Here is a 20,618-nt window from a genome sequence, read left to right on the forward strand (position 1 = left end):
AATACTGTCACAGTAATTTCAGGTAGCAATGAAAAACAGCTGATTAACTTCATTAGATACACGTTTTAAATTTTTCTTGTCTACAATTTTTTATAATTGTTATTATTTATAATGTAGTGTTTTTAGGTAAAAAATGTCCTCAGCTTTCTTCCTGTGCCCTCCTGAACTTCAACATGTTTAGATTAAATGTGTTATTAGTTCGTTACAGAACTATTGCAAGACAGAGTTTATTTTTGGATTGACTCAGCGTTTGAATCAGATTGACTAAGTCTTAGCTGCTTTCAAGGAGTGATGATTAGAAAAGCTGTGGTAGTGGCTCCGTCAGACAGCCAAGAACATCCATTACTGGTCTTGATTATATTTAGTTTGAATTGAATGCTGTAAAAATCTTACTACTGTTAAGTTTTTTAGAAAACATAAGTGGGAATTTTTTAAATTACTATAGTAGTATTTGTGCTTACAGAGTGCACGTGGAAAACAGTTCTTGATGTGAGGGTGTAAATTGAGTAGTCATTTTGACTCTTGGAAAAGAGCTCTGGAAAAATTTCCCCTATGTTTTTTTTACAGGATTCACAAACTAGCCCTTTCCTTATGAACTCCTTACTCTCAATTTCAACTGTTAAACTGCAGTAGCTGGTAATTAAATGAAAACAGACATTTCAGCTGGTTTATGCAGTATTTTTTAAGATCAAAAGGAAATACTGGAAGAGTCTATGGTGTTCTTGAATCTTTGTTTAGTTTATGGACTAATACAAATGTTCATTTTTACGATTTTACTAAATTATGCTTTTTGTGCTTAAAGCTTTAGGATCATTTTCTGCTGTGTTTGGAGAAGAGTGGAAGGAGAAAACTGATAGAGATTTTGTTAAGGTAATTCAAAAATTACTGAAATAATTTTGTACTGCATATGTGGGTATCAAATCCTTTTAAAAGATTGAAAATTCTAAGATGTCTTTAAAAGTAGTCTCAACTTCATTCCTTTGATCAAAATATAATAGGACACTGTCATAGTTGTCTGAAAATGTTCAGATAACTAGGAAGAAGTGTATTAAGAAAAAAATGGGTATAGGCAAATGAACAAATATTTCCATGTTTCTTTTTATAAGGAAATTAATACGTGTGAAGAAAAGGAATATCAGGCAACATATTTACCAAGAGGCAACAATGCTGGTTTAGATTTTGTTTTAAACTGCAATGATCAGTAAAGAAGCATTCTGAATTATAAAAATTAGGATCATAGCATAAGAAGCATATGAAAAATAATAGGTTAGCACTGTTGCAGGTTTGTTTCAGTTAAACTATTTTTGCACAAGGGTTTTTTTTAATCTTACCACTAGAGGGCATGAGCTACTGTACAAGCAGTGAAATGAAGTTACAAATAGAACTAAAGTTTCTTTGTATAAATGGTTATTTATTCTAGATGAACTTTTTTAGGTGAATAAGACCGTGAATTATAGCTGAAAGATATTTGATATTTCAGCATATTTACAATGATATGCAGTTTCCTTGAATTGAATTACAGATGATGATTTATGTGGCTAAAACAGAAGAAATCAAAATTTAAATACATTTGGATACCTTTTGCTTTTTATTAAATAAAAATGTGAAGAGATAATCTTCTGAGTTCCTTTTAAAGCTAGATTTCTTCTCAATTCCATAATTGTTTCATATACTGAAATACCTTCCCAGTATTACAGAACAGTATTTGTTGGGAGCTTTCTCCATTTATCTTTAATTTTTTTTTGTAACTGAGTTTGGGAACAAGCTAGACCAAATAGTTTTAGTTAATTGATAAGTATTGTTGAAATACCAGTGTATAAATTCCCTAATCAAAATTTCCTGAGTAAACTTAAAACCAAGAATGCTAAGCTCTCATATTTGTGAGTATATGGACTTGAAAGTGTTATACAAATGTGCCAAACTTAAGTGAAAAAATTAATATTTTGTGACCTTCAAAATTTCCCTTTTCCACTGAAAAAGTGTGCCCAGATGCCCTGTGGGTTGTGGGTTGTTTGATTGGTTGGTTGGTTTGGTTTTTTGTTTGTTTGAAGCACTTAGCACTGCTGTGTTAACTTCATTCTAAGTTGTCACAGACTGTTGCTGATATAGAGCAGCAACAAGCACCATGTCTAGATCTGTAAACATCTGAAAGTATACAGTATTCTAATTTATTACATAGTCATTAATTCTATAAATTCAAATAATTGTTAAGAGGGCAGGTGGTTCTTATAAATGTTTTAACAAAATTCTAAGTAGAACCACCGTAACTGCAATAAGGTTTTTAATATTAAAAAACTTGGATGCTCTCCAAGATCTATTTTTGGACATGACAACATATATAGTACCACTCTGTAGTGAAATACTGCTGACAGCATGTCAGAAATACTTGGAAAGCATGTGAAAAACTTAACAATCAGATATAAAAGTACCTTTAATGCCAAGAATTCAGATTTTTCAGAGCATTTTACTGCAAGCATTTGTTTGACCTTACTACTGGAAGTAATTTTTTTTGTATTGCAGCTGTGGCTGTGTCAAAACAAGAATCAGGAGGAAGCATGGGAGCTTCCTGACATAGGAGAGAGATACTTGGTTGTCAGCATAGAGGTTGTGTGTCTGGTTTTGGTGTTTGTTTTGGGGGTTTTTTTAATGTGCTTTTGCAATTTTAAGAAAAAACGAACGACTATTAAGTAAGTTACTCCTTTCACCGTTCATATTATCATTTTTATTAAAAAATTATTCTTTTTTTTTGTTTGTTCATTTTGGTGCTGGTTGTGTCCTCCAGTGTCACTGCTGTGTCAGTTGAAGGTTAAGATGAAAAACAATGTCTTTCTTTATACTAAACTTCAAGGGAATCAATTACCTTTCTTCTGGTTTTTCTTTCCCTTCCCCCCAGCCCTTACTGCTTTATATAAAACTGTTTGAAAAATTTGTGTTTTTCATTATCTTACCTGCAGCAGGACATATTTTCTTGCTTTTTATGGAACTTACTTCTAAACTGAATCAAATGTTTTAACTAGTCCGTGAAAATCCGTTCAATTGCTTGTCGCCAAATCTGAGTAATATTTAAGTTGAACCTGCTGTTATCTCTTACTATGTTAATTTGTCAAATGCCCCCCTCTTGAGTTTTCCTGGTGCATCCAATAAGCTTAAATGTCTAGTTAATTGGAATGACTGTGTGTCCTTACTTAAGGATTGGAACAACTGGCATTTAGCCAGTCATCTTGTATCTCTCTTTGTTTATTTTGTTGTCCCTGTCCACAAGCTCTGATGGCATCCCGCTCAGGTGTTTTCTCCTCTACTCTGGAAACTTTCCAATTTTTGACTGTTTCACTTAGCTTTGAATATCCTCATGTTACCAAGGTTCACTTGAGAATGTAGTTAGCTTTCAAGAGTGATTTGTTTATATAGTATGTTTATAATCTGATAGATTTAGCTATTTTTCCAGTATTTTTTTCATGTCTCCAGCAACTGCTCAGTGTCTGATGTGTAGTGTATAAAAAATTGCATTGCATTTCTTCATGCACATTCATCTCTGTTTACTTCAGTCAAATGATTTGCATTTCATGTTCTTGGACTTCTTGAGGCCTCCTCTAGCTGTAGAGTTCCAAAATCCACATATATGCAGTTCTTGTGCCTTACTTACGTCTCTGATTTTCTATTTTGAGATTTTTTTATTTTGTTGCCCAACTCCTTCTTTTTTGTGTAAATTTAATTTTTTTTCATTTTCTGTGCATTTATCCTCTGAATCTTTCTCAGATAGTCTGCAGAGAGAGATCCTTATGCGTTTAAATACCTGAAATACTTTTCAAACATCACTTTTCTTGTCTTTCACAGTAAATATGTCAAGCTGACTTGACTCCAATTGGTCTTGTATTTTTCTTGGACAATAAGTAGTCATATCATTGCTATATTATGTTTTATGGACTCAAATGACCATTGCTTTTATGGACAGTCCTTTGGTTGATCTGATTTGCAGTGACTTCTGTATAGTCCTTTGCATTTTTTTCCAAAGGAACTTGCCTATTGACAGTGATCAGACTGTGAATTTGAATCAAGTTCTTTACCTTTGTCCATTATCTCTTAGCATCTGGATGTCATGTAGTTAAGCACTATTTGGTTGCTTCCAGGTATTAGCTTTATGTTTCTATTAGCAGTACATGATTTTTATATATAGATATATGTATAGGAATAACTAGTGGTATAGACCTTTACTTTTGCACCCTGTCTTGTTTATTTCTCATTTTTTTTAACATGTTGTACTAGATTGTAGCTATCCTTCGTAGAAAGGAATAAATAACTGCTTGTGATGATGAACTGATTTTTTGTTGCCTTTGTGCTATGTGTTTTTCAAATGAATGCTCAGAAAAGTTCTTTTTTTTCCCTACTTTTGCTGTTCCTTTGGGGAACACAAAAACTGTCATGTTTCACCTGTTCCCTTGTAACAGAATTTTGCCTGCATACCTTCATCTTCTGTGACTCTTGGTGATAGCTTCAGTATTAATTAGAAAAATCTGTTTGTCACAAACAGTAAGAAGTTAAGATTTTTTTCTAGCTGTTCTTGTCTTTGATAAAAGGAGGTAATAATCCTTTCTGAGCAAATAAAACCTCTTTACTAAACAGTACTTGGACGCCATTTAGCAACATTGCAGTGAAAATAAAATTCTTTTCCTTCCAATTTAGAAAATTCTCATTGTCAAGAAAATAGTAGTGTCAAGCTTGGTATGAATGCTGCAATTTAGTAATTACATTTGCATAGCAAAATTTCTCCTGCTGTTCAGCTGGGTTGTGCTTCCCATCCTTCCCTTTTTATCCAGATTTATTGGTGGCTTTATTCTCTGATTATAGTCAAAAGAGGAGTGGTATTTCATTAATGAGTCAAAGAAATGTACAAATTTTTATTAGTCCTAGGAAGGTTTATATCTTTGTTCAGATATACACGTTAGAATGCATGTATCATTATATATTTTTATATTATTATACATCACAATATGTATTTTTATTAGTTTGCAAATCTTAATTCCTTTATTAATTCTTGAATTTCAACAGTACTAGCAACAAAACAATCATTTCCAGACCAGGCCATAAATATGTAAAGTAATTTGAATTTCAGTTTGCTGAAGCCTTCTGCTTTGGTTATATTTATAAAGGCTTTTTGGGATGGTACTGGTTGTTTCTCTCTTTTTATTATGTTATGATGAAGTAGGAAATGGAGCAGTGGCTTTAAAAATCCTTTCCAAATAGCAAATTCTTTCAGGAGTCTAAGATCTACTGAGAGTAGGGGAAGTCACCATATTCTGCCTTAGGTCATCACCATTTGTAGGAGACAAAGGAGGATGAGCTGTACTTTTCTTCCATTTATAATTGCTGTATTTCTAATGGTGTATGGAAAACTGCCCCATAGTTTCAGTATGTGCTTCAGCACAGCACTTCTGTGGTGGTGTTGGTTGATTGTGACCGTGTACTTCCAGTGCTTGAAGGGAAGAGTTCCTTAATGTAAAAAGTACTGAACATCTTGCATATCATCACTTGTGGTTACTGTCAGATGAGTCAAGGTACTAGGAGATCTTTAAAGAGTAATTATTTTCATATTATTTCAATATTTTAACATAATAGAAATAAAAGTAATTAATATTTAAAGAAATACCCAGTAGAAATTAAGTATTTTTAATTCTTTCTTCAGTTTTGGAAAGATATTGTTGAAGATACTGAAGTTCGTGATCTAATTTCTGACAGAAGCAAATCTCAAGGTGAGACATCTTGACAAATCTTAATACATGCATGTTGGTAAATCGAGCAAAGGAAGGACTAAAAATTATTTATTTACTTCATAGATATTCCATCAGAAGAATGGATTTGGGAATCCTTGTTTCATCCACCTCGCAAGTTGGGCATTAATGATATTGAAGGGCAGCGGGTACTTCAGATAGCAGTGATTTTACGAAATCTTTCTTTTGAAGAGGGAAATGTTAAACTTCTGGCAGCTAATCGTACTTGTCTTCGGTTCCTGCTACTCTCTGCTCACAGTCACTTTATTTCTCTACGGCAGTTGGGGCTTGACACGCTGGGAAATATTGCAGCAGAGGTAATGTGCTTTCAAACAGAGCAATTCAAATACAAATTGAGGAAAGTAATAGTCTTAATGATTTTTTTCCTTTATCATTGGATGGAGAAGGAAATAAATTATTCTCTGAATTTGTAATAGGCAATTTGAAAACAAGTGTTCAGAACCAAAACTAAAATACGACTCTGTGTGTCAGTTTGCTAAAATAGAATCACATGAACAAGTCTGATGATGTAGGGAGATAGAAGATATTCATAGTGTATAATTTTCAGTTTAGTTTCCCAGAGAGAAGAAAGGAATTTGTTAAGTTCTGCAGTCTGTATGCTAGCTTCTTCACTTTATAATTAAAATCTTTAGTCATAACTTCAAAATAGTATGTGTAAGAAACAGGGTTTTAGATGATTTTATGTCCTGTGTACTATACTTTGTGTAAACTAGTAATATGCCATTGGTTATGCAGCCAGAACCATGTGAGGCATCTTTTTTTTAATTAATTTTTTTTGAGAGGTTTGAATGTTATAAAATATGCTATTTCGGTATGTCATATTATCTTGCAGAAAATTATATGGATTTTATAGGTAGTATATTCAGATAGTCCTTATATTTTAAAATGTAGCAAATAAATTTAAGTAAAATGGGTACTACCAGAGAATAAGATTGCGAGTATTGGTCCACTACTAAATATTGAAAGAAAAGATAGTGTTTTTAATTTACCATGTACCTAACTTCTTTTGAATGAGAAAGAATGTTACTTATGTTTGAGACCTCTAATTGAGAAGCAGAAGTAGAAACAAGATGAATGGCTGGGATAGCGTTTGGGAAGGAGTACTTGTTACTCAAGTTCTGGTCTTTGTTGGATAGTGGAATCTGTTTCTGTATACTGTTGATTGCCTGAGAATTTTCCTGGAAACTGTAAATTAGATTGCTGCTTTAGAGTAGAAAAAGGAGGAGGGGGCTCCAAATGCTAGGTACAATGAAAAGCTCACAGGGTTCAGTTTTTATGAACGTGAGTGTGATTTATGTGTGCTGCACTTAAACACTTCTGAATCCTATATTTTGATAAGCAAATTTAAGTATTTGAGCCATTAGTGCTATGTGGATAGTGCTCCTAATTTTGTTTTTCTTTCTCATCAGCTTCTTTTGGATCCTGTTGATTTCAAAACTACTCATCTAATGTTCCACACTGTTACAAAATGCCTCATGTCAAGGGATAGATTTTTAAAAATGAGAGGTAAGGTCTCTAGCTATTCTTGTTATTATATCAGTATTGTAATTATGGCTGTTTAAAACTACTTTGTATTTGTTCTTCAGGCATGGAAATCTTGGCAAATCTTTGTAAGGCTGAAGATAATGGTGTCTTAATTTGTGAATATGTGGATCAAGAATCCTATAAAGAGATCATATGTCATCTCACACTACCAGATGTGCTGCTTGTAATCTCAGCACTTGAGGTGCTATACATGCTCACAGAAATGGGAGAAGTGTCCTGCTCAAAGATTGCTAAAGTAGAGAAGAGCATAGGTAAGGGAGAAGCAAAATCTATTACTTCTCTCGCTTATGTAAGAAAAATGACTTAACCACTGATCATGACATATTCTTAAAACTGTGGCTTTCTTGTGTGTGTGTGAGCACATAGCATGGGGATGGAATTTACTAAATTTATTATTTTTGTCCTCCAGGAATTCATGATTCTGAAGTGCTTTTCTTTAATGCCATGAAATGTGTTTTTTAAAAAAATAAACCTACAGAAGCATGCAAAGACTTGTTTCCTTTCAACACATGGCAATTTTAAAGCAAATCAGTATGTTCCATCAGCATTCTTCTTGTCCTAATGGCATTGTTGGTTTTACATTCAATACTTTAGATACATTAGTATGTCTGGTTTCTATGGATGTCCAGATGTTTGGTCCTGATGCTCTTACTGCTGTAAAGCTCATTGAACATCAGTGTGTTAGCCAGCAAGGACTACTTGATGTCAGACCGCAGGTTATGGATCATGGTTCTTCACAGGCCCATGCAGCAGGTGTCCCAGGTGAGTATCACAGCAAGGAAAACACTGTTCTGTAAAATTTCCCACTTGATTTATGATTTTTATCTTCTCTAGATTTTTGAGTAGTTTATATAAATAAGTGTTACATTATGCGCAACATATGTATCTCTTTCAAACACGTGCTCATGAAGCTACTTTCACCAAAGTTATGTTAGCTAAAACTGTTGTGAAACAAGCTTTGAAAGAATTTTAATGTTTTTCAGTTGCTAATCTGAAAATTCTCTGAAAGCTACATGCATTGCTTATTTTAACTTGTTCAGTAGAAAGAAAAAGTATCCATTCTAGATTGTTGCCACAATTTTCAGAGAATTAGGGGTCCATTTTATATTGTGTTTTATACTGGGTATTATTCATCAGTAACATACAGTATTTGGTAGAATTGCAGAGATGAGATGGACAGACTCATTCTTGAAGGTCCTAAACAGTTTCTTGTTCCGTGAACCAAATTGTAACTATTCTTAGGAAGTTACTGAGAAAGAACCATTGCAACAGACACTGGTTTGCATGTCTAAGTATGCTGTTTCTGAATGGGTGTAGATACTGCAGCAAAAATGACTGGGGGAGAATGTAACCAGAAGGGTGAACAAGAGTGAATAGGGTGAACTGATGTGACATTGACACAAAATCCTTTGCATTATATTTACGTCCACTTAAGAATTGGAAAAATAATTGCTACGTATTTCTGCCTGTTTTGGTGGAGTATTGTGCCACTTTAAAATCATGCTCGGTACTGTAAAGTACTGAGATTATGCTCACGAATCTGGAAGCAGCCGTTCACTAGGTGCACACCTTGTGGTTGCACTTTAGCGGTGACTCTGGCCCTGGCAAGCCCTGCTTCACTTCAGTGAACTCTGGTGCAGATCTGCAGTCTGCTGTGGGCACTTTTGTGACTTGCCTCAGCTGGGTACATCCTTACTGACAAACATAGGAGAAAGTACACCAGTGGATGTCATGGAGTGCTTCTTTCAGAAAGACAAAAAACGTTTCAGCAAGTTTTGGTTTTTTTTCTTCCCCACATTCTCTACAGCCTCTAGGACGGCACCACATGTTGCTCCACCTCCAGGAATAGTAGAAATAGACAGCGAGAAATTTGCATGTCAATGGTAAGTGTATAGTTCTATTCAAATACGTTAATGAAGAAGAAAAACTAAAGAGAAGCCATTCAGTATTCAGTATTCTTCTTACTGTTAGACTAATTTTTCTGAAAAGTGTAAACCAAATCCATTCTGTCATTGCTTTGAAGAAGTATAAAAGCAAAAACTGAACCAGAATAATCAGTCTTCACCTATTGATCCATGAAATTAGTTGTTTGGTCTCTTGGGACAGAATTAGATTTGATTTTTAACTCTGATCTTGATTAATTTATTTTTTCAATTGTCAAACAGTGTTACCTGTTTCACAGGTATTTTTATCTGGTAATGCGTTGCTATATTAGTGAATCAATATAAAAGTAATTATCAAATTATGAAGCTAGGCTCTGCAAAACTCTTACATTATCATTGTGAACCTCAAGTTAAAGATCAGAGTCTTTTCTATTCAAATTCTCTTGCTTTCAATTCATATTATTGTCAGATATTTAGAGAGAAGCTATCTCACCTGTGATTCTCATGTAGTCTTCAGGACATCTTTCTGAACTATTTGTATTACATAAATCACCTCACATTCTAAGTATTTTTATTAATCGATTCCTGATGGGCCCTTTCACCTCTGCTCCTTCACAGCTCTTATGTTCATTTTTTGTCATTCTGAGGAGACAAGCACCTTCTAGATAAAGTGGATGGAATTTACAAAGCTTAGTGTTTTAGGTTATCATGAAGTTATACTTCCAGCAGAGCTTTGGTTGTATGGGGGGAAATATTGTGGATTTTTGTGGTCAGCTGATGTTTCCATGCTTCTCTTTGCACAATGCAAAGTATTATTAATCATAATAATGAACTGCTGAAAGACTGAGAAATTTCACGTTCAGGCATTTAAACAGAGATACTGGGAACTGTACTCTCTCTACAGATAACATTAGCAAACTTAGGTTAATGCACATTTTCATGGTATGCTTTAGTCACTGCTTCATACTTAGAGAAATGGGAAAATGAGTAAATCATAGCTGTAGAACCTAGTTACTATCTCTTGAAAGCAGCAAAAAGACAAGGTATTTACACTGACCTGCCTGGATGTATTACTAACCATCTAAGATTCAGCAGGAGGTGTAAGTGCAGTGACTGTAAAGTACTAATCACAGATCCCATTTCACAGTTTCAAGTCCTGAACATCTCCAGTTTGCTGGTACCAGTGTTAGTGTGTCAGCCTAATATGATTTATCCAGCTGGACAGTCACTTGTCCAATATGCCAAATTCAATTAATACCTAAACTTTCTGTTAATATAATGTAATTTCAATTTTTTTAATAATAAAATTCTGACAACTGCAGGAGAAATGGTACTTTTTATGAGAGAACACAATTTAAAGAATGTAATCATAGTCTTTTCATCTAGTTGCATTTGGAGTGTAGGGCTCTACAAAGGAGAACATAGTATGGTTTTCCAGAGTGTTAGCACCAGATAATAAATGCTGACAACTAAAATACTTGTTTTATTCTCATGCCAATATATGAGCACTGAGTGAGAGTTACATGCCTCTGTTTGCTGCGGGGGACGAACAATTCCTTTGTCTCTGGGTTGGAGTAGTGGATCTAAGAGAAGTAAAATTTAACTGATAAAAGATGGTTCCTTTTCTCACAGCTTCCTGTGAGGTTAGATGGGTTAGTTGCTCTGTGGACTTGTGGAGAGTCTGTAGGAGATAATAAATACTTATCACTGCTAAGTGAATATCAGATGAACACACATTTACTTAGAATAAAAATTAGTTAAAATTAGATAAAGAATTAGTTAGCTTTCAGCCCATCTTTTGCAGAAGTAAACTCATTAAGAGATAAGAATAGAGCTGTTGGGAGGAGATGCCAACAAAACATGCGTTCTCATTTGTTTTTGCAGAATATACAATAAAAAAGGCATAGGTAGAGACAATTTTGCATAAATAATAAATAATACATATATAGGTATGTAAATAAGATACTGAACGTAAAGCTAGCCGCAAGTGTTAGGAGTCCAGTGTGTTGATTCATAAGCAGTGAGAAGGAGAAAGTGTGGAACAGACATCTGACAAAACAATACACTGAAATGATATTTTCCATGTTGTTGGCAGATCTCAAAAGTCTCTGTGATAGAGACTGAAGTATTTTAACCACCCCTTTAAAAGTACTCTCTCGGTATTTTGCTTCATAGTTTATTTTTTCATCTTCAGGTTGAATGCCCATTTTGAAGTGAACCTTGATTGCTCAGTCTCTCGAGCAGAAATGTACTCTGAATACCTCTCTACTTGTAGTAAATTAGCTCGAGGTGGAATTCTAACATCAACTGGATTTTATAAATGCCTGCGGTAAGACAAGAATTTATGCAGCAATAAAGAAGCAATTGTATGTTTTCAAAAGTTAACTGGTAGCTTTAGATTTCTTTGAGAAAAGATCTACTGAGTTGAAAGACATCCAGTTTTGGAATTTTAATTGAGACAAATGTTTAGAGTCTGTTTAATTTTATTTCATTCTATTTTAAGATCTTTGAAAGGGTTCCTTCTCTGCCTCTACTCCTAATTCTTTCTGAAGTAGTTTTTTGAGATTTTGTAATTTTCACTTAGGTTCTATGACATCTTGGCCATCTGGGGACCTGCTAGTCCTCAGTGATGAGCACTCACATGCTATTGGAAAATCCGACTGTGTTGTAAAGATGCAGGCATTCTTTCTATTACTCTACACACAAGAGCAGTTAGGTAAAACAAAAACGTTGTGAGAGAGTTATTTTGTTTATTAACATGGATTTATGTTGTATTTGGCAGAACTGTCTTTCCAAATCATACAGTGAAGAGAGTAGAAGATCCAAGTAACAATGGTCAAGCACATATACATGTGGTAGGAGTGAAAAGGAGAGCTATACCTCTTCCCATTCAGATGTACTATCAGCAGCCAACTCCGTCTACCCCAGTTGTCCGGGTTGATTCAATTCCTGATGTGTCTTCGTCTCCTTTGCCAGCAGGTTTTTAAATTAATTATGTCTAAAGTATTTTGCATTGATCCTGAAACCATAATACAAGCCAGAAGTTTTTGAACATAGCTTGAAAGTGTTCGAAGTTGAGGCCACGTGTTTTGAGTTTATTCAATAATGTTGGGAATAGTATTGCAGTATTTCCTTGCATGCCATTCTAGTCTTTGACGTGTAAGCCATAAGCTTTCTAGTCAGCAGACAAGCCATTGTTGCTGTATCATTAATTTAGAATCTGTAGAGCTGAGAATAGAAACTCTTTCATGTAGAATTGCATTTTCAAATCTTGGATTTTAAAAAAATTGTTAGTTAATGTGTTTGAAATAATCTCTGCTTCCAAACTTTTACTGTGCTTATTTCACAGGAATCCCACATGGGCTACCAAGTGTAGGAAATCACTATCAGAGGACCCCTATTAACCAGTCTTCAACTTTGACAGCAACACAGATGTCTTTTCCAATTCAAGGTGTTCACACTGTGGCACAGACTGTTTCTAGAATTCCACAAAATCCTTCTATTCATACACAACAAAATACTCCAATGACTGTTATACAGAATAAAGGTCCAATATCCTGTGAAGTAGTGAAGGCTGCAGTAATACAGAGCTCTGTTCCTCAGTCTGCAGTTCCTGTTCCTATTGCAGTAGGAGGAGCTTCTAATCAAAATCACAGCACCGCAGGCCAGCAGCCGTCTGTTACAGTTGTGAGTTCTCAGATGCTTCACCACCAACCTGTAATTCAACAACAGTCCCCACTGCACGCAGTGGTACCAGGACAGATACCTTCAGGCACTCCTGTTACGGTAATTCAGCAAGCTGTACCTCAGGGTCATATATTTGGCAGAGTACAAAACCTACCAGCATGCAGTTCAGCAGTTTCACAGGGTCAACAGCTAATCAGCACATCATCACAACCTGGGCAGACATCATCTCAGCAGGCTTCTGTGGGTAACCAGCAACAAGATACAGTCATCATAACACCACAGCAGTATGTCACAACCTCTGCATCTAACATCGTTTCTGCCACCACAGTTCAAAATTTCCAAGTAGCAGCTGGGCAGGTGGTTACAATTGCAGGTGTTCAGAACCCACCAACGTCTAGAGTAGGGTTTCAGAACATTGCTCCAAAGCCTCTGCCATCTCAGCAAGGTCCACCTGCTGTGGGACAGCAGCCACAGCAGCAGCCTCCACCACCATCCCAGCAAAGTGTAGTGATAGTAAGCCAGCCAGCTCAGCAAGGTCAGACATATGCACCAGCCATTCATCAAATTGTGCTTGCTAACCCAGCTTCTATTCCTGCTGGCCAAACTGTCCAGTTGGCTGGACAGCCAAGCATTACTCCATCTTCTTCACCGTCCCCAGGTCCGGTTACAAATAATCAAGTCCCTGCAGTTATGTCATCTTCATCTACCACTCCTCAGTCGCAAGGACCCCCTCCTACTGTTAGCCAGATGCTTTCTGTAAAGAGGCAGCAACAGCAACATTCACCAGCATCATCGCAGCAGCAGGTACAGGTACAACAACCAATGCAAATGCAAGTTCAGTCACAACAAGCTAATACAGGAGGTGGCCAGCCCAACTCTGGTGAGTCTAGCCTGATAAAACAACTTCTTCTTCCAAAAAGAGGCCCCTCAACTCCAGGGGGGAAGCTTATACTCCCAGCTCCACAGATTCCTCCACCTAACAATGCAAGAGCTCCTAGCCCTCAGGTGGTTTATCAGATGGCAAATAACCAGACACCAGGTTTTGGAGTTCAAGGACAGTCTCAAGCTCAGCAGCTGCTAGTTGGACAGCAAAATGTTCAGCTGGTACCGGGTGCAATCCCGCCCCAAGGGGCAGTGCAAACGGTACCCATTTCTAACTTACAGATATTGCCAGGCCAGTTGATCTCAAACAGCCCAGCAACTATTTTCCAAGGGACTACTGGCAACCAGGTTACAATAACAGTTGTGCCAAATACGAGTTTTGCTACTGCAACTGTGAGTCAGGGAAATGCAACTCAGATCATTGCTCCAGCAGGAATTTCAGTGAGTGGAGCACAGACAGGAGTTGGGCTACAGGTGCAAACCCTTCCAGCTACTCAAGCACCTTCCGCTGGACAATCACAGTGTACTGCTGCTCCCCCATTCAAAGGTGATAAAATAATTTGCCAAAAGGAGGAAGAAGCAAAGGAAGCAACAGGTTTACACATTCATGAACGTAAAATTGAAGTTATGGAGAATCCTTCCTGCCGAAGAGGAGCTGCAAATACCAGCAATGGGGATGCAAAAGAAAATGAAATGCAGGTGGGAAGTCTTTTAAATGGGAGAAAGTATAGTGACTCCAGTCTACCTCCTTCTAACTCAGGGAAAACACAGAATGAGGCCAATCAGTGCTCACAAGTCAGTAATGGGCCATCATTAGAAATGGGTGAGAACGGAGCTCCTGGAAAGCAGAACTTTGAACAAATGGACACACAGGAAATTAAAAGTGATTTGAAGAAGCCCCTAGTTAATGGAATCTGTGATTTTGATAAAGGAGATTGTTCTCATTTGAGTAAAAACATTCCAAATCACAAAACTTCCAATCATGTAGGAAATGGTGAGATATCTTCAGTGGAGCAACAAGGGAATTTGGATGCCACGCAGCAAGATACTGCCAAAGGTGATCAAGGGGAAAGAATTTCTAATGGGCCTGTATTAACTTTGAGTAGTTCACCTGCTGTAAGCGGTACACAGGAGGCTGCAAAACTGTTAACCCAGCAACTTAGTGGTACCAACACTGATTTACCTAATGGACCTCTAGCTTCAAGTTTGAATTCAGATGTGCCTCAGCAACGCCCAAGTGTAGTTGTCTCACCACAATCTACAGCCTCTGTTATACAGGGGCATCAGATTATAGCAGTTCCACACTCAGGACCTAGAGTGTCCCAGTCTACCCTGTCCTCCGAAGTTCGGTCTACTAATGGCACAGCAGAATGCAAAACTGCAAAGAGGCCAGCAGAGGATAATGACAGGGAAACTGTTCCAGGAATTCCAAATAAAGTAGGAGTTAGAATTGTTACAATCAGTGACCCCAACAATGCTGGTTGCAGTGCAACTATGGTTGCTGTGCCAGCTGGAGCGGATCCAAGCACTGTAGCGAAAGTAGCAATAGAAAGTGCTGTTCAACAAAAGCAGCAGCATCCAACCACGTATATACAAAGCATGGTCACACAGGTATGTTGCAGTGTTCTTTTTATGTTTATTCTGACTGTGATTCTGACTAATACTGTGAAATAACATGGCTGAAAACGTGAACTTGGTCAATATCTCTTGTATAGTATTTCAGATATGCAGAAAATGATGCTTTCTGTTCTTCCACAGACTGAAGTTTTAATAGTTTACATACTTCTTCAATGTCATTGACAATAGTGGAATTCAAAATTCGTAGCTTGATAATATGCAGTGAGGAAAGAACTTCTGCTCACTGTTTTCTTCCTTTAAGGATTAACTGTTCTGAAAACAACAATGATTTGCTAAACGATCTTGTAAAAATGTCAGTGTTGTTCTGCATTTCATTCTCGGTCACTGTGGGGGAGTGAATATGTTTTTTCAGAGAAAACCACACCTGCATCTGGATGGCTGAAATGAATTAAGTTTTAACATTTAAAGTTGGTCTTCAAGGACTTGATTTGTGGGTTCACTACGGTTAGGAGGAAGTACTGTTTTGTAAATCTGTTGAAATATTTGTATTTATTCATTACAAGATATTTACAATGTTTATCAATAAAATAAGCATTGTTTTGGGGTTTTTTTCCTCTGTTTGCTAAGCTTTGGTGAGGGTTTGTTTGGCTTTTTTATCCCTTGATTGAATTTGTTGAACCTTCTGAAAGTGGCTACTCCCTAACCCTTTACTAGAAATGAGGTATGGACATCAGGAGTATTAATTAGTAAAATTATAATGTTAGAAATTACTCCATTCCCTAGAATTTATTCTAGTTTTATGCGTAGACAGAATATCACTCTCCAGAAAAAAACCCATTCCTAACCCCAATAGGAGCAAAAGGAATAGAATGGTAGGTCTGGCAGTTAAGAGTTCTGACAGACCAGAGAGAGGAAATTGTCCTGAGTGCGTGTTAGTACATTTTGACCTTGCAGTAACAAGTCTTTTATTTCTTACCTTTTTTTTTTTTTTTTTTTTTGGTTCGGGGTTTGTTTGCCATTGACAAAGTAGAAGGCATAGACATGATGGGCTTATAACTCAAATGGGAGGACTCAAAATGTGACAAGTGCTGGCTAGTGCTACTTCATTTTCTGTGACAAGTTACGTTGCTCTTGAAAACTCGTGACTTTTCTAGTTGTCAAAAAATAGGTTATAAAGTTAACTTCCTTTTTTACTTTCTCTACGTTTTGCTTCTAACTGCAACAGTGCAGAGTTAATTCTTAAAATGTTTTTGAACTCCTAAATTTTCACTTAGGTTTTGTTGGGGGGAGGTCTGTATTTTTTAATACGTTATTTATCTTTGTTCTTAATAGAAGTAATTTGACCAAAAGTAATAGTTTTTTGTAGCAGCATCAGGACAACATACTAGATTTTCTGTAGTGTGGATATATTAGCTATGCCTTGCTTTTTACACTGAGTGTCTTGGTGTAAACAAGTTTGGATTTCTGTTATAGCTTTGCTGAGGATATGGCTGAAGTACAAAATGAATGGAATGTGTTTATTTATTCCCTCAGTATGTACGTGAAAAGAATTTGCAGTTGTATCTCAAGCAGCTAATAAATGATCAGATTTTAAGAGTTTTGAGAAGGGAGTAATATAATTAACCATTCAATTTGATGTTAATAATGTATATCATGATACTAGAGGAGGATAGGAAAAAATATTTTCAGTGCTGATAGTTTCTTCTTTACACTATCCCTAGTATCACTGTCATTAATAGTTACTACATTTTTTGTTACCTGTACAAACAGAAATGCTGCCTGCTGGGTATGCCATTTGGTAGAAATTTGCAAATCAGAAGAACTTCGTTTAATGTCTCCCTGCCTGAAAGTTTGTTCATTCTACTGTCTGTAGGATGCCTTTCCTTTCTTTAAAATTACAGAGATGTAGGAGAAATGAGTTAATTAGTTTTGATCTTGGTGAGAAGTGTGTTCATTAACTATTTGCCTTAGCCATACCTCTATATTATGAATCATGTCTATCATAATATTGCAAGTATGAACTTAGAGTTGAACCCATTTTAGAGTACTCTGTTCAGATATAGTGATCATCGTAGTTTGCCTTAGGATTTGCAGAGATCTTTACCACTTCTTTAAAATTAACGTGTTGGATTATAAACAGTTCCAAAATCACCCTGGCCAGCTCTTTATCTTTCTCTATTGCTACTTAGTAGCTGCATTAGCCATTGCTTTTCTGGAACAGGAGATGCTAAGTATTTCCAATATTAAGTCTGCTTTTAGGAGTATTTTTAAATATTCAGGAATGTGACCGAAGTCTCATGAACTTGGTGTGAATTTTAGTGATGACTTTAAGATTAGGCTTTGTGTTACCTTCTGTTTTCTCCTTTACATTTTGAGTATTCCTCATCTGATAAGCAACTTCCTTGTACCTGACTCTTTTGAAAGGTAGCAGCTGAAGAGCACTTTTTTTCACTTGAGCATCTGCATTGTTTTATCCTGTCTGAAGTACCTAAGTATATATTGGCTATCTTGCAGAAGAAAAAGGAGAGCATGTTTTTTACTGTGAACATTGTGACATTTATTAGAAATACAATGCAGTGGAGAAAAATGGTGAGGGACAGAGAATAAAGGGAAATTAGCTATGGTAAAATTACATGGCTATTGAAGTTTTTAGTGTGCAATTTCCTGTTTGCTTGTTAGCTTAAGATTTTATTTTAAGCTACAGCTTGTATTTTGGAGAAGTGTGAAAGGAAGAGAAGAAAAAAAAATTGTAATAAACGTAAAACCAAATAGGAAGACTGAAAAAGAGGTTGAGAGGAGAGAAAAGGAAGGGGAGTATTGGTTGTGCAACTACAGTAGGATTAGCTATCATGAGCTACAGAGAGGAGAAAGGGAAGATGCTTGAAGATAAGAGAGGATGACCAAATGGGGCAGGAGTGGAACAATATGTGAAAACTAAAGAAAGCAAGAAATAATTAAACAATCCTTAAGGGAATGTAGAAGAGAAATTTGTTTCATTATATGAATGGTAGTTTAAAATGGGATGACGCAGCATGCTTGGGGAAAAAATGTTAATTCAAATGGCCTGTTAAAATAATGAAAATTGTATACTGGCTGTTCATGGGACAGCCCATGTAACTGCCTTTAAAATCCAATTAGACAAATACAGGTTTCTTGTGTATATGATCTGAGATTTTTCCCTATTAATTGTATACCTCAGCAAAGCTTGTTGAGAAATAACTGTATTTACACTGAATATTTTAAAATTTCTTTTCATATTTTGCATTATGATAAAAAAGGGAATCTGTTAGTTATGTCAGAATAGGTACACATGATACACAAGGTGTTGACATTTTGTTCTTGTATCTCAATCTGTATTTTGTAAGCTCATGAAACATACTCTTGGGAGGAGACAGAACTGGTGCTGTACTTTTTTTGTTTCCTTTTATTTTGGTGTTCTCTGTTTGTGGTTTATTGCTTTCCTTGAGGTATGGTGCTAGACTGGTGGTTGAAAAATAAATGAGCAATTACCTATGCTTTTCTTTGCCACATTTTCTTATTCCTCTTCAAATGCCTCTGAAACATCTGTTGAACATAACCATGTTGGTTTTTCCCAGTTGGTGTGTGTTTTAAAGGAATGCTCTGATACCACACCAAGTTCATAGAATTGAGTATATCTGATTTAAATTGCCTCATCTGGCTTTTAAAGTAATGACTTTCTTACTCATCACTGCCATTCCCTCACAGACAATGCACGCCCATTTCTCTTAAGGCTGCTCACTTGACACATGCTCGTGTTGAAATTTAGGTGGCAAAATCTGTGGCTTTGGCTGTTTGTTCCTGCTCTCTCTTGGTTGGAAAGCTGAGAATTACCATGCACCAGAAAGCAGGTGTGTAGCTCAGGTGGTATAATTCATTCCTTGCCACAGAGCAAATGAGTTTCTCAGCTGGGAGTAGTGAAATACACAATCTCTGTGCTTTTATTGCCCTTCACTTGTGAAGCACACTGTTGCAGAGACATAAACTTCAGTAATGTAACAAGAAAAGAACATGTATTTTGGTGCCTACTTATCTAGTTGACCCCTTTCAGAGGGGAATTTTGGGCAGACTCAAATTCTGCTCTATTTGTTTTCAGCTTATGTATTCTTATAGATATGTTCATTATCGTGAATAAGCTTAACAAAATTTTGTCATATCAAGCTGTGAATCCTATTCTACTTGAAAAATATTTTTACTAATAATTAACTTTATTTTTGAATTACATTTATTTACAGTGGCTGTTGCATGCATTAGTGGTGGGAAAAAAATGCAGCTTAATGCTTTTAAATTGCATATGGCTGTACATGTCAACAGAATCCCCAACACACTGGGCACTGGGATGCACAGTGTTCTGCTGGTGGCACAGTAGGGCCTTTTAAATAGAATATGCAGGTATCATGATAAAATAGCTGTTCATGCATAAAGGGAATAGCATGATTGGTTCAGTGAAATATAAGTGGAGGCTGCATCTGGCCTGAGCTCATAGGGTTTGTTATTCCTACCACACAGGGAGCTTGTGTGCCCAAAAGTAGAAGCCCTTGTGCATAAAATTAAATTAACTTCTTTGTAAACAGTCCATTCTAGTTACCAGAAAGCTCCTAGTTGTACTCTCGGTTTTCCTGACCAGGCTGAATTTCCTCCCCCTCTCCAATACCTCAGTCTAAAGTCTAGGAATAAAATCTCTACCTGCTTATTAAAAGTAGGCTCTAGTATCTGCACTGTAAGTAGACTGTACAGGCATTAAGGGTTTGTATTTGTGTGCTTGAGGGTTGAGTGTAAACCCTACTGAGATAGATGATGCTGCTCTGGAGGTAGCTTTCAGTCCCAAGATCCTGTGAGAAGAGGGCTAAGTGGTGGCAGTTGTAAATTGTATCATGGAGAGGTCTAATTTGATTATAAATGGTGTTGTGAAGCGCCCTCAAGTGTAGTGGAGTACTAGGCATTTGTTTTCTTAAATGTTTTTACTAGAGGATGAAATTTTCTGGGATCTTTATGCCCCAGGGAAAGACTTGATGATGTTACTTTTCTCAGAAGGACTTCATTAGGGAAAAGTTAATGTCTGTCATCATTTAAAGAAATAAGTGAATTTACATAATCCTAGCATTTGAGCACTGTAAAGTAGGTAGCACCTAGCAAGTATTTCTAGGTATATTGCTGGGAGAAAAAGGCGTTTCATTTCTGAAAAACAAAGGCTATACCTAATTTTAGCGATATCCCATGTGTCATGCATTACTAAACT

The 20,618-nt window shown here is 36.3% G+C and overlaps 1 protein-coding gene across 2 annotated transcripts in view; it reads left to right on the forward strand.

Moving 5' to 3' along the window:
* Positions 1–20,618, forward strand: part of ARID2 (AT-rich interaction domain 2) — a 92,967-nt gene that overhangs the window by 56,568 nt on the left and 15,781 nt on the right. For both annotated transcript variants that reach the window (XM_014871122.2, XM_088165573.1), the window contains 10 exons: positions 803–870; positions 5,681–5,747; positions 5,832–6,082; positions 7,196–7,292; positions 7,373–7,582; positions 7,926–8,093; positions 9,139–9,214; positions 11,409–11,543; positions 11,997–12,193; positions 12,564–15,394. In XM_014871122.2, coding sequence (XP_014726608.1) covers positions 803–870; positions 5,681–5,747; positions 5,832–6,082; positions 7,196–7,292; positions 7,373–7,582; positions 7,926–8,093; positions 9,139–9,214; positions 11,409–11,543; positions 11,997–12,193; positions 12,564–15,394 — 4,100 coding nt within the window. The remainder of the gene's footprint in view (positions 1–802; positions 871–5,680; positions 5,748–5,831; positions 6,083–7,195; positions 7,293–7,372; positions 7,583–7,925; positions 8,094–9,138; positions 9,215–11,408; positions 11,544–11,996; positions 12,194–12,563; positions 15,395–20,618) is intronic.

The sequence above is a fragment of the Sturnus vulgaris genome, chromosome 5 (genome assembly GCF_052056855.1).
Source record: "Sturnus vulgaris isolate bStuVul1 chromosome 5, bStuVul1.hap1, whole genome shotgun sequence".
NCBI lineage: Eukaryota > Metazoa > Chordata > Aves > Passeriformes > Sturnidae > Sturnus > Sturnus vulgaris.